Source organism: Aegilops tauschii, chromosome 6, assembly GCF_002575655.3.
Source record: "Aegilops tauschii subsp. strangulata cultivar AL8/78 chromosome 6, Aet v6.0, whole genome shotgun sequence".
Lineage (NCBI taxonomy): Eukaryota > Viridiplantae > Streptophyta > Magnoliopsida > Poales > Poaceae > Aegilops > Aegilops tauschii.
The window spans coordinates 439,555,633-439,570,586 of NC_053040.3; the positions used below are offsets into that span (position 1 = coordinate 439,555,633).

Sequence of the window (14,954 nt, forward strand, 5' to 3'; positions counted from 1 at the left end):
CAGCAGCTAGAGCAATACTCCGATATTGATTTGATTCTCCGCTACCCACCAAGGTAGAAGACTGCTTGATCCGCAAAAGAAGTATGCTTTATTTGCTTATAGAACAAAAGTATACGCTTTTTCAGGGAAAGATAGATGGAATAGGGCATTCAGCAGTTTGAAGAGGTAGCCTTTTTCAATAGCAGTCTTGTAAGCAAGCGCCGTACGTTCAATCTATACTGGCGAGAGTCTTTCCTCTTATAAAGCCTGAGCGCGTTGCATGACTTAATGCCAGCTCTTTATCATACATCTTCTGTAGAACCAATAAATATAAGGGATATGTGTTAGCACATCTTGTTCGTGCTCTGCACCACGTTTTTCCTGTATACCGGCAGCTAGCATCCCATCAGTAACCTACGGGCGAGATTTCTTGAGGGGGGCTGGCCATGGTTTTTTAACCCACCCTTTCATTCACTTAAGACCCAAAGCAGAAAAGGTTTGCAATCCATATACTGGAATTTGGTTCCACCGAAGTACAAGGACTAAACTGGTCGACTCCACCGCAGGGTGCGAGATGTTGAGCTTCCTCGACGCCTACTCTGGGTATCAGCAAGTCTATATGGCTGAGGAAGACAAAGAAAAAACTAGTTTTATCGCCCCTTCCTTCTGCTACAAGCGGATGCCCTTCGGTTTGATAAATGCCGGCGCCACATTTAAGCGCCTAATGAGCCTCATCCTCAGGTCTCAGTTGGGTCGTAATGCAGAAGTGTACGTTGACGACGCCGTCATCAAAAGCCGCTTGGCAGGGACTCACCCCAAAAACACCTCTTTTTTTGCATCTGCTGAGCAGAACCAATTACCAGATCCTACTTCTAAGCTCTATGCTCTACTTCGGCCTTGCTCTCACTTATGGGTAGGAAGGACAATAAGCAGGAATTCATGTTGGCTAACTATTCTATCCAGGCGGAAGTTGTTTTCATAGGAAAGACGGAAGGTTTTGCGCGTTGGTTGTATCGAATTTCCCTTTCTAATAGCATACACAAATAGATAAGAAAGTTACGACGATGATAAGGTAAATGAAAACCTTTGATTTACCTTACCATCAGTTCTGTCTTATCTCTGTGCCTCCTCTAGCCATTTCATAATTGGATATCGTCATTCAAATCTGTTATGACAACTGTTTGGTAAGCAGGGATTCGAATCAAACAATAAATACCAACTCTAAGTGTGATGGATAGTACCTGGTGCCTAATTTCATGGTATCTTTCTTGGCGCCTACCACAGGAAAACCCCTCCTTCTTTTGGGAGGAAATCAAATGAGTAAAGGTTTCTGCCGACTCCCCTCAAGGAACCACTCACTACTCAACTTGAAACCACGGACCTACCTCCTGCTTTTGACTTTCTTCTTTGTCCCAATTCATATCGAGCATGTCTTTCTCCATCTATAGATAGAGAGAATATAGGATAGGGGCGCTCAAAGCAAATAGGATTCTGTATCTAATACTAATAGGTACTAACCGCATTCAAGATTGACTTGACCTCTTATTTTGGATAGGCAGAAATGCTTACGCCCTAGGGGTTTAAAGGGCCCACTCCCTTTGGTTGACTCATCAGGCTCACCACCTTTTGGAGCTCATCCAACAGTCAGTCTACTTAATCATAATCATAATCAATCCGTTGCTATTGCTATCTATCGCCATACCCACAAGAGGGTAATTTATCCAACTCCCCGTGCGAAAGCAAGTCCCGCGTCAGCAGTGATTCGAGTTGTTCCTTGAGAGCAGGCTTATGGCATTCCAGGTAAACATAACAATATGAGAGAGAACTCCGTTCGGCTTATAAGTACTCGATTGAACCAATTGTTTTTTCATTTCCCAGTAGGTCACCTTGGGCCAGCTGCTGACTTTCTAGAAAGAGACAAGGAAGTCGATTCAACATAAGGGAAGAAAGCATATTTTAGGTTTACTCCTTCCATGTCTAGTAGGAGTGCGTGCTTCTTATTGCCTTTTGAGCAGTAGTTGTATACATTCCTCACTCAGTCTAATTAATTATCTTTCTCCCTACCCAAATACCAAGGGAGGTTTATGAGTCGTATCCTCCTTACGAGATAGCGGAAGTAGCATTAGCGGGAAAAGTAAGCTCCTTTTCAAGCCTTCTCTTTCGTAACCTTTGATTAGTTCCTTAGATGCCCTTAGCAAGAATGATGCAGGAGCAAGAAAGTCTATTTCCTCCGCCTTTCAAGAATCTCGCTATTCAAATAGCACAGTATAAAATGCAATCCATAAGTCATGCTGGTCAATCAATGACAATGATAAGCTCTATAAAAAAAAAGAGTCTATTGCTCTTCGACACGTTTTATATCTACTTCAGTCATGCTTTATTGGAGTTATCTGACGCCAAGGAGGAAGGAATAGAGATTAGGATCCTAGCCTTGTTCCGTTTGAAGTTCCTAAGAGAGGTTACAAAAGAAAGGGATGCTCAAACCAAGGATTTGGAGTCTTATTAGTGCATCAATCTACAGAAAGGTAGGGGGGCATACCTGTGTGAAAATGGAGTGTAAAGCATATTCTAGATATTTCACTTCGAATTTCTTCCTCTTAAAAGAGTCAAGTCCGCAGGGTTCCCTAAATTCCCCAGGAATCAAGTGGGACCGGGAGATCGTTGTTCATTCGGTGGTTGGCCCTCCCCCTAATAAGTACCTACCAAGAATTGGGCCAGTTAGTTCAAGCGGTACCGAATCACAAAGAACAGTTGAGTTTTCTAATTCATCTATTATTCTATTTTTTGCATTTCTAGAATAGCGTTGGAGCCGGGACACACATTTCTGCCCGAGTTCCAACAGCAAACCAAATACGTTATCGTGGAAAACGAGTTTCGCCAACACAGAAGAGTTTGTGTGCTTTTTATTTTCACATGAGTTTCACATATGTGATGGTTGGTTGGGAGGGTACGGCAAATGACTCTAGAATCTTTCTGGATACAACCACTGAACCGGAAAATGGCCACTATCGTCACCGAGAAAATACTATCTTGTGGACTCAGGCTCTACGTTTATGCCTTAAGGTCTTTCTCCTTACCGTGGGGAGCGGTACCACTTGCGTGATTCTAGAGAAGAAGGCGGTGTCCCGACCACAAGGCGGTTAAATTCCACTGGTGCTTGCTAGCCAGTCAAGAACGACTCGAAGACCGTGGGAAGGTCTTCACGCTACGCCGAAGACGACGATGGCTCCATACCGGGTGGTAATACACAGGTATAGGATTTCCTGTAATGATGTGAAACTGTATATTTCAGAGAAATAGCTCAGTTCGAGAGGAAGGCGGAAACAGTTCCGGTTTTATTAACCTGATTCCTATTCATTTACCGGTAAAGGAAGGAATTCTTATCTATTTCTCGAGGCAATTATACTCATATCGACAATATGAACTGCATGAGAATTAGCATATAGAAAGAAAGCTTTACCGAATACAGGTCTAGTAGGTATAGAGCCGTAAGCGTGGTGGGGGTGCCGGTGCTTAGGCAGATGCCCCATTGTTCATGATGTTGCAATGAATCCAGTGGATCATCCTCATGGAGGAGGTGAGGGGCGCACGAAAGGAGGTAGACCTTCGGTGTCACCTTGGGGAAAGCTCACCAAAGCAGGATTTCGGGCAGTAGTAGGGGTGGTGAAACTTTAGATGTCAAATGCCACCAATTTTTCTGCTCAAGTTAGAACGTAGTTTTTCGAAGTGAATTGGCCAGTTCCTTTTAAAAGGAGACTGGTTTATTTTTATAAGCGATTGGCTTCACTTTAGATTTGTTATCGTAATTTCTCTTTTATTTATGGGTTGTTATTTATTATTTCGATTTTTGATAAACGAAACGAATCCAAGCCCGACAAGTAGAATTCCATTCGGTACCTTTGGGGTTTTCTTTTTCCTTCTGGATGACGACGTCACCGCGTCTCCTTATTGTTATTGCGATGGTGACGAGGAACAAAGGGCCGGGGAGATCATCGAAATTACCTCTAGCCCGGAGCCAGAGGGGGTCGTCGACACAACGCCAACCCTGGTGGTGGGGCACTTCGAAGGTCTGGAGACCCTCCTTGAGATTCCCCCTTTACCGGAAACGCCACCCGCAGGTCCTTCCTTAGCTCCAGAAGAAAGGGAGCAAGCCCCCTGGCCTAAACCTCGATCCATCCCAGAGTAGCCGCCGGCTGGACGGCGGCGAACGGGGGGCAAACTCCTCAAAACGAAGTTCTACTTTGTCTTTGGAAGAATTGGAAGAATCGGACTCTAAGTTTAAAGTAGGAGTAGAGTCTTTAGAGGCTCGCTTAGAAGGAATAAAGAGAAAAAAGCAACTGCAAGCGTTCGGGGCTTCTCCTTTTGAGACCGCGAAAGCAGAGCTGGTTACGTCCATTGGGGAAAATTCCCAGTTTCGTGTGGGACTGCTTTTGTCTCTGGATGTCAAATGCCCCTTGACGGGCAAACGGGAGGCTCTCGAAAACACGATAGAGGCCATCTTGAAATGCCAAGGGAAGCCCACAGACTCCCTAGCGTCTCTACTCGACCTAAAATGCGATCTCGAGGACCCCGAAAAACTCGAGACCGCTCTCCGTCCATATTTAGGACGGTTAGGGCGATTTTTTAAGAAATAAAAACCTTCTGTCGATTTATCCACACTTCCATGACTTCTAGAGGAAAGCTAACTGCTTGCTGGCTGGGAGCTGTATGAGCGGTAACGTCCACGTACGGCTCCGTGAGAAGGTGGACGGAAATGGCCTTGTTGTACCTCACTCCCGTCTTCAATGGGGTCTGCTCTTTTTTTTTTAGGAGAGTATGCCAATATGATCTTAATGAGGTGCGGGGCTTTGCATCTGACATTCGTTGGGCTTTCCTCTGCGGGAGCCCGCGTCCCGGCCTTTTTGTGCAATAAACCCCTCCGGCCGAAGACTAGTGATAGGTGGTCCCGCGGAGCTTTCGGAGAAGGGTAGCCTAGTGTGTAAGCACAGCAATGAACCGCGGCGAACCCTCAGACGACCCTTCTAAGATAAGGGGGGAGATCCTCAGTAGTGGTGACCCTTTGACTCTTCCACTGACTTATATATGTACCGAATGCTCATACGGGAAAGTGAACTCCTGGGTATGGAACCAGGGGGGGTTGCTCCGAGAAAAAATCCTTTCTTTCTCGTCCACTCTAGGGGGTGCGGACACACCTGCGCGGATTACAGGTGACGGTTACAAGAATGGCGGGGAAGTGAAGAGTACCCGACGACATTCAGGGATGAATGTAGACCCATCGGGCGGGGATAATCATTCCGGTCCTGGGAGAGGTGGCGACACCAGTCTGAGCTGAGGGAAGCCAGCCAATTGAGTCACTGAAACGACCGCAGGAGGCGCACCCTAAGCCCAGCTTCTCGGAGCTGCTATTGCGAAATACGGCTTCCTTAATATCCAAATTTCAACAAGGGGGCTGGGCTGCTCGCCTTCATAGAAAGGCGACCGGGCCTAGATTAGATGTTCGCCTTTTTATAGAATAGAAAGAGAAGGTAAAGGGGGGGGGTTTGGAGATTCTTGAAAGAATGCATGGCTTCCTCCTATTCCGCTTCAACAGAAGCCCTTAAAATCCTGCTGCTATGGCAGCAAGGGTTATCCATTTCATAGGCGAGGGTGGGGGAGAAGCAAGCCGAACCTCTGATCGACCCGGACACGTCAAAAATTCTCGGCGCCGAGAGAAAGACGAGATTCAGTAAGTAATTCAGTGAGTGCTTTCTTTTATAAGAAGAGCGTCGGCTTGGAAGAAGAAAATGAAATACGAACAACCGCGCTGGTTGTAATAGATCGACTTGAATGCGTCTTCTTGCTCCAGCATTCAAGTTCCATTTCAAGGGAGGACGACGTACCATGATACTTTCTGTTTTGTCGAGCCCTGCTTTGGTCTCTGGTTTGATGGTTGTACGTGCTAAAAATCCGGTACATTCCGTTTTGTTTCCCATCCTAGTCTTTTGCGACACTTCTGGTTTACTTATTTTGTTAGGTCTCGACTTCTCCGCTATGATCTCCCCAGTAGTTCATATAGGAGCTATTGCCATTTCATTCCTATTCGTGGTTATGATGTTCAATATTCAAATAGCGGAGATTCACGAAGAAGTATTGCGCTATTTACCAGTGAGTGGTATTATTGGACTGATCTTTTGGTGGGAAATGTTCTTCATTTTAGATAATGAAACCATTCCATTACTACCAACCCACAGAAATACGACCTCTCTGAGATATACGGTTTATGCCGGAAAGGTACGAAGTTGGACTAATTTGGAAACATTGGGCAATTTGCTTTATACCTACTATTCCGTCTGGTTTTTGGTTTCTAGTCTGATTTTATTAGTAGCTATGATTGGGGCTATAGTACTTACTATGCATAGGACTACAAAGGTGAAAAGACAGGATGTATTCCGACGAAATGCCTTGGATTCTAGGAGGAATATAATGAACAGGACTATTTCTCCTTTTGGCCATAGCCATAGAAGAAGCTTCTCCTCCAAAGCGGAGGGAGGGGAATCTCAGGATTCCTATGACCCTGCTTATATCGATTTTTTAAGAGCTCGTTTAGGGTTTTTCCCGGGTTTGGTACCAAATCTGGATAAACTCCTTTCGGTTCTTAAACCTGAGGAAATTCTATTTCTGGCTTTTCGCTTCCCGCGGGATGCGAACATGTTTAAATTGCCCCTAAAGAATATCAAAGATATGATTAAAGAAGCAATGGCTAAAGAGGAAGAAAACAGAAACAAGCCTCCGGTGGAAGGTTGTGAAGATCGTCGTATGACAGCGGAAGAAAGTCAAAAATTGCTAGAAGCATTTTCTTTCCTATGGGATAAAAAAAAAGATTTGGAACTATTGAGTGGTGTAGGTATCCATCTTAGCAAATAGAGATACCGAGGCCCACCAACCTACTACTTGTTGGTTTGGTGGGGAAAGAGGAGTGGGTATGAGGGCTTCTTTCACTTTTTTAGGCTAGTTTACATCATTCCACATGATGATTTGGTTGATAGAGTTATATCGATATATCGAAATAAGTACCCCTTTTGTAATATACTTCCGCAGAGTGAATACGCGCTCAATGATGAACCTTCAAAAATGCGTTATGCCGCAATAGGTACTAGTATCATTATAGCAAGTTATTTGACTTCGAATGCAATAATTCCGCTAACAGCCTCTATAATACAATGATAAATAAATGATCAATTCTATTCCACGATGTATTCCTAGTTTGAAAAGAGATGAATGAAGGGCATGATCATTATAAAGTATACCCATTTTTTTTTCTCCCAGCTGGGTTCTTGTTGAATACCCATAGAGCTCGGATTCCGACGATACGAGCAAAAGCTATGAAAGCATTAGGAAAGGGACACCCGCCTCCATTTTGGATTCGGTCTGTTCCATCTTTTACCTTTGGAAAAATAAAGGGATTGGAGCCGCAAATCCTTGTTGAAGAGGATATCGAGCACAAGAGTGAAGAGTGAAGAGTGAAGAGTAGAGGGCGCATTGGATGTGCGCTCCCTATGAACGATGTCCCACTAGAAATGGATCTTCGGAAAGAAGAGTGTTTCTCTTGATATTTCTCTTCTATTCTATTTCTATAAGTGAATTATTGATCAAGATCAAATGGAGAAAATGTAGATGTGAAACTATGTTCTTTGAACACCTTCTTCCATGCTATTGAAGCTGGCAAACAGGGGAGTGAGTGAAGAGAGAAGCCATGCCTCTTTCGATGTGAGGCAAGCGATGAACGAGTAGATGCTGCCCTTAGACCAATTTTCTCTTTCGGTAGCTGACACCGAGATGGGCTAGGCTAGGAAACCTTATTCGAGACGATAGGGATGGTAAACAAAGCGATGGGGTATACGTACGAATTGGAATACAAATGAAATCATTGCCTATAAAGATGAACCCGTTAGCGTATAGGAACAACAGCATATGAAAGTTGGGTGGATACTCCTATTTAATTGGTTTAACCAGAAACAGAGGATGGGATTCGAAAAGTCAACCGGAAACCGAGCCCTAACCTTTAATTGATGAGAATTTCAATACCCCTACTACTCGTATGTATTGGCGTGGGTTCGTATGTAAACATTCGTATTGGCTTAGCAGAGCACTTCGTATCCCGCCACAACCGATCCTTTGCTTCCTTCTCACTCAGCTTTTTGACTCAACAGTCGTTCCCCCTGTTACACAAAGCTACGTATACAGGGGTAGTTGTTCATCCCTTTTGCTCGTGACATATCCCCTCGCTCTGTCTTCTATTCCTTCTGTGCGTTACGTTACTAAGGCCATCGGTCTTATGGAAAGAGAAGGCATATAATCGATTCTTTGACCGGCTTTGCTTCTTTCGTGATTCACGTAGATTGGAATTCACTTTCTTTAGGGCATGGCTAGTTTCGGGTTTTCTAAAACCATCGCCCAACTCTTTCTTATTCAGACACGCCAACTGATATGTTGGATTAACAAGCTAGGGAATAATTGGGGCTTATGTGGACCCCTTCCCTTTAATTTAAGAAAGAGGTCTTCCTAGCTGACTTGAAACTAGATCTTCTTCCGAGTTTCGTTCTCTATGGCTTGTGAATTGCTGTACTGCCTGTTTCACTCTCTTCTAAGGGATCTCCTCCTATGGAGGTATGTAAAGTGGGTTCTATCGCATTTTCCATCTTAGGGCGAGCAATATAAGCAATTCAGGTATCAACAGATACATTGTTTGGGAAAGAAAGTGAAAACAATAGATCCAATTCTTGGTTTTGGGGATGGATTTCTCACAACCCTGAGGTGCTTGCTAATCTCTCGGACGAGTCGATGTCAATAGCAATTCTGATGAAACATCTTAAACATCTTTAGTGCCTTTTGCCTTTGAGCTCAATCGATCAGAAGAAAGGGAATATAACCTGCCCCTCATTGTCCAGGTTTTCTTTGAACAACATCGGCCGGACAAGAACAAAGGTTTTCACCATCGTCTTTGCGCTTTGCTGGAACTATGTAAGGTTTACGCTCGTGACTTCACGAGATAGTGATTGTCAACATCCCACACAACTCTCACTCTCACTCTGGCAAAAGGAAATGAATGTATCTACTCCTTCAAACAACAGGAAAGCAGACACGCATCCTACCCGCATCAATGCCTCTGCCCTCTTGTATCTACATATCATGATATGGATACCCTTGGTCATTAACAAAGGGAAGATGATTTTAGCCGAGGTGATCGGACTAACACTGAGTGCATTTGTCCCGGCTAGGCTTATTACGTTCTTAGTGTTCTAAAGTGGGACAGGCGCTAGCTCTAGTAACCATTCTCCATTGATTGGAAAGGGCTTAGAAAGGCATTTATGAAACTAAGAAAGCATCACTCTGGCTTAGAGTCACCAACCATCGAACCATCTCCAGGTCACAGTCACCCACCAGGAAGGCATAGAGGCAAGACAGAAAGTAAAGACAGCAGGAATCGAACCTAGGAATAGTAAAATGATGATTCAAAGCGCTACCGGGATGCAGCTCTTGTTCGAGGTAGGTTAGTAGCTCTAGCCAGAAGTCGAAAAGCATTAGTTGGTGGTAGCCCTTAGGAACACGAGGAGGCTAATGTAGTGAAACTGGATGAGCAATGACGAGGCCCTTTCACGCTATCGCCCTGGATTGTTCACCTAGTTCAGAGAACACTCAGGTTGCTTAGAAAGCGTAGCGTTAGGAGACACCAGGGTGTTAGCATTCAAGAATGAGATCACACCAGTGGTACCAGAAGCTCCAAAGACTGTTGAAAACAAAGGGAGTGGACAGACAAAGAAGAGAAAGGAACAAGAACCCAGTCGTCGAACCAGTATAAAGCCCTAAGTGATCTGCTCTACAAGAGTATATTAACTCATGTTCGGAGTATGAACAGGGAAACCCGATACCTACTACCTTAGAAGAAAGAATTCCGGAAGAAATGAAGAAGAGCTGTTCGACAGCGATCCTTACCTATCAATTCATGAAATTGGAGTTTGATGTTGTGTTGTAAACGAAATCTTCAGAGAAATGGAAGACAGGCAGAGTATAGATTAGTTCATCTCTCCACTCAATGAATTCCACATTCATATCCAATCTCATTTCATTAGCAAAAGATACCGCTACGCTCTAAATTGCTCTATTGACTTCGGATAGACGTGATCGAAACCAATATGCTTGGTTAGTTCATGCTTGACTGGATCATTGGCAATCTGAATAGGATTCGGAGTCTCCTGTACTGCCTTCATTCACTGCCAAGCTCTAGTAAATATCTGAGTGAGTAAGTTATGGATCGTGGGCTTTTCCATCTCCTGCTTACGGCAATATCTGCTTCTTTTTAGCTGAAGACAAGGGCCCCTCCTATAAGGTATTTTGTAGTTGGTGGGAGCGCTTTGGCGCGAGAAGTGATAGCTATGGCTTAACAAGCATCAACTGTTCGCACAAGCGCTGGTATCTTTATGTGTCCCGTGAGAAAGAGAAATAAGTGGATGGTATCGATCGAGGCAAGTAATAAAACATGCTGGGAAAACTTGAACTGACGGATGCAGAAAAGAAGGTACTCGTGATGGACGATCTTGACGATGACAATGGCACATCTCAGTCGTCGGCTGTGTGTCAAGTCCATCAATTCCAAAGGAGTGGTTTGTTTGCTTCACTTCACTTTACGATACTGTTCCATTGCTTCTGTGCAGTAAGAAGTTGGCAACAGGGATTTCGGATAGGTAGGTTCAGTCAACCCAAGAGAACTGTTGGCGTGATGAGCTAATGGGTATAGATATTTTTTGCAGGTTGGATACCGTTGAGGTCAGTGCAGGTATAAGAAAGGCTGAGAGACGAGAAAACGGCTGTCCCGTGGCTATCGAATTAAGAACGATAACAGGACTTGTAGGTTCTCGTGCAATTCTGGATCATGTGACAAAAACAGGTCACTTGACTCAGTCTGTCACTTTCAAGCCGTTGCACAAGCACTTATGAAATTGAAATAGGGGCATCCATTTTCGAGCTCTATCGCACTTTCCACACCTGTTGTGTACAATCATCCATACATAAGTATAACAAAAGATTCGGATCCGGAAACCGAAACAAGACATAGTTGGATAGGTGCCGTGCCCTGGTCCAGGGATATTGCTAGGACCAATAATAGGAATATCATTTCAATAGCGCTAGGAAGAAGCCCCGCGGGGCGTAGCAGTTGGTGGGGAGGTTGGTGTACCGCTAGCCCATATTCTGGCACCGATACGATGTCCTTTCGAGGAAGTGGTTCAATCAGAAATAAGGTGCGCGGATCAAAGCATTGAACGACAAAACCCCTTTTTAATGTGGATTTGATAAAGAGCAAGTCAATCCACCGTTTACGGATTGGAAAACAGGGGCTATATACTAAACCTGGGATGGGACTCCACCACCCGTCAACCCTTTGCTTTGAACAGCTTTTCCAAGGAACCAAACTGGGCTAACTTGAATCTGTTTACTTGACTTCTATTTGAAACTACTCCTCCCCTCGGTGCATATTATCATATAGAAAGAAACGTTGCTATTCCGTTGCGTCTTAGACATTTCACTGATGCGGGGCGGGGAATCGAGTCTATTCAGGAGTGCATTTCCCTAGCGGACGAGGTGATTGATGCAAGATCTTGTCAAATTGATTGATTTAGCTGGCGACGAAAAAGAGCACTAAATGCAACTCGAAAACGCGTATAGTAAGTAGTCTTCGTCGATGGGACAAACGCTCCAGTGTATGCGTTACGAGGCAACTAGCATTTTGTCATGGAAGTTCGTGAAAGAATGTTCTTGTTTTTCGTTGGAAAAACCAACGCCGATCTAAAACTAAGTCTCCCTTTCTCTTTTGTTTGGGAGCAGAGCTGAAAAAGATGGGGAGTCACGATGGATCCTTTTGTTTTCCCGGGTTCAATGGACGGAATGCTTGTGGAATTTGACCCAGAGTCGTCATACCCAAATTCGGTAAATGGGCCGGCTATGAGCGTAGAAAGTGTTAGTTCGAATTACATGGAGTTGGAGGCAGAAATAAATTCCCCTCCTCCCCCTAATCCAAACCCTTATTCTCAGATTCCTTATTTCGTCGCCGCTAATGCAAATATGGATTACTTTTATCAAATGCAGATTTCTTATCAAATGCAGATTTCTTATCAAATGCAGATGTATTTTCTATTTCATTTTACTTATTTGAGCGGCCAGCCGGTTTTGCCTTTTCCGTGGGTACCGATGTATGCGCTTTTTTTGATGTCTTTTTATATGCGATTTTGGAATTTTCCCTTCTAAGCAAACTCTTTTTCGCCATTTTATCTTTAATTGAACTATACTAGTATAAGCTCTGTATTTATAAACGATTTCTGGCTCCGTATTGAATTGAAAAACGATTTCTGGCTCCGTATTGAATTGAAAAACGATTTCTGGCTCCGTATTGTATTTATAAACGATTTCTGGCTCCGTATTGAATTGAAAAACGATTTCTGGCTCCGTATTGAAAACTCGAATTGGATTTTGTGTCGGCTGGCCGGCCGGCCGGCCTGCCCGCAGATGTAGGGAGGTCTCCTCTTGAACTGAGAAATCAAAGTCGCGATCAGATAGGTATCTATCCGGACCACGCATCTGGAAAGCGCCGGTTCGATTCCGGCTCGTGACATGAAGAAGAAGTCCCAAACAGGGATCAGATGAGTTTGCACAGCGTTACTTTGTTGACGGAAAATCTAATTGTTCTTCCGGTTCAATGAAGACTATGCTTACTTTCCTTTCTCTTACCGGTCTGTGTTCTATCATGGACCTGTATTCCGTTCCTCGAATCGAGACTTTCTTTTGGTATGATTTTGATACGAGTTTTCTATCAAAACTCTATGCCATCAATCACTATCCCCGGGGATAGAATCCTGCTCCCGGCGTACCTGATAACTACGCTCATATACGTCAATTCATGGAAGATGCTCAGGGGAACGAATCCATATAGGAAACCCCTCTAGGGGAAGGGACAACTGGTTAGTTTGTGTTAACATATCAAGGGATACCAATCATTGCCAGGTATGGTGGGAAAAAAAGCAACCTATTGTATTTTCCTTACTCAAGTGGGCTTTAACTAGACCTGTTTACTTAGCTTGATCTTTGTGCTCTCGGCATAGGTAGGATGTATCTCTGGATTATCCATGGTATGCTTCCATTGTTGCACCTTAGCCCGGTATAGTAGAAGGCGATCCATGCTATTCATGAGTTGATAAGCTCCATTCCATCGATAGGGATCAACCCAGCTGCATAGCTTTAAGATCCTAAGCTACACCACAGCTAAATCAACCAACGTCAGGGATTCTAGCTCAAGATCAGGAAAGAGCTTCGTTCCCTCCCGCCTGCTGGCTAGAGTTATACCATCCACTCTTGCTGCTGACTGTGAAGTAGCGTAAAACCCTCTATCGCGTCTGTTTGTTTGCCGTTGTACGAAAGTCTATCGATTCAAGAATTTGCAAATCCCTTGGGTTCTTTGCCGAGGTTAGCCTAGCATTGGAAGCCCTGGTGGATAGCCTTGCTTTGAAGATGAGGATTATGATGTAATCACTACAAAAAATATGGTAGCAACCACTTTCCATTTCACCAGAAAATTACAGTACTGCTTTAACATTCTTTAAAGAGAATTTGGAGAACCAACCCTTTCCCCAGATACGAATAAAGGAGACTGCTTTCTGTATAATTGTGCTTATGCAGCTAGAAACCCATTTTCTGTTTCTGTCATTTTCCCAAATGCTCGCAGCATGTAGTAACAACAACCAACTTGGTTGGTATTATATGCAGAGATTACCTCATCAGCTAGATGCCTCAGCTAGTGCTTATCAGCTAATAAGCTACTTCGAAAAGACCAGATACTGGATAACATGGTGGAGGAAGCAGCAAGTGATTTCTTCAAGACGGCGCTCTTCATTGTTGCAGCTGGATCCAATGACATATTTTTGAGTATCTTTCGCCTTCAGTACCGTTCTTTGGACGAGAGAAGCCTTATCCTTCAGACTTTCTGGACGTGTTGGTGTTGGTTTCCAATCTGTCATTTTATCAGAAGGTTCCGCCAATTTATCACTACTGTAGTTTAGTGTCGCTTGCTCTTGTTTGCTGCAGACCTCTATTTTCTTTCCATCGATTAAGAGGCTAAATGAACAGGGTGCTCGAAAGTTTGTTGTGTCCGACGTCGGGCAACTCGGTTGTATACCGTACGTTCGTGCTCTGGAGATACGTACGATATCGTGACGGAGATCATTCTGCACTACCGTCAATACGGTACGCTTTTCTTCCTCGCTGCTTCCCGCAAATGATGTGCTTCAGACTTCTGAACACGAAATGGCAATACTTAGAATCCAATTCTTGCTTTGTATTAACACCTCTGGACGTTACCTGAGCTGACTGTGCATATGAAGAACCCCAGTGGTAAACGAAACTTTTGTTCATTGACTACATTGCCTGGTTTTGATAATGCGCAGGACCCGTGCAGCGGCGGCTGCTTCCCTCCGTTCCTCTGCTTTGGCGCAGCCAAACTCCTGACTCTTCCTCGTCAATTTCATTGCCTTAATGGCAGCAGTCTTATCCCTTTCTTCGATAAATGGAGCCGTGTGACAGCGCAGGTAGTCGCATAGTTTCATTCCCTGGATGGCTAATGCTTCACACTGGTCAGATACCATAAGTTATGGTAGTGCTCGCTCGGCAAATTCTATCGGTTCAGCAGCGTCCTTAGTAGGAGCGGAAGGGATGTAGCGAGGAGCCGAAACCTACCGTTACGGAACCGTGGAAAAAGCCGAAACCTAGGGTATTCCCTGATCTGAACTTCAATAACAACCATTGCCTTACGTACCATTGGCTGGGAAAGGAAGGTGCCGTTTGCCGCAAGTAGATCTAGCTGATTGACTCGTTCATAGTCGAAAACTAATGCATCGAACCCTTTGCCGATCAAAAGATTAGGAACCGTCCTCCTTTTACCGGATACCCTTGCC

General features: G+C 44.3%; 1 protein-coding gene across 1 annotated transcript; it reads left to right on the forward strand.

The window, feature by feature from the left end:
* The first annotated feature begins 266 nt into the window (after positions 1–266).
* LOC141026276 (NADH-ubiquinone oxidoreductase chain 6-like) lies at positions 267–12,360 on the forward strand. Its single transcript, XM_073502397.1, has one exon. It carries the CDS (start codon positions 5,806–5,808, stop codon positions 6,880–6,882), a length of 1,077 nt encoding a protein of 358 aa, XP_073358498.1. The 5' UTR covers positions 267–5,805; the 3' UTR covers positions 6,883–12,360.
* Positions 12,361–14,954: the final 2,594 nt, after the last annotated feature.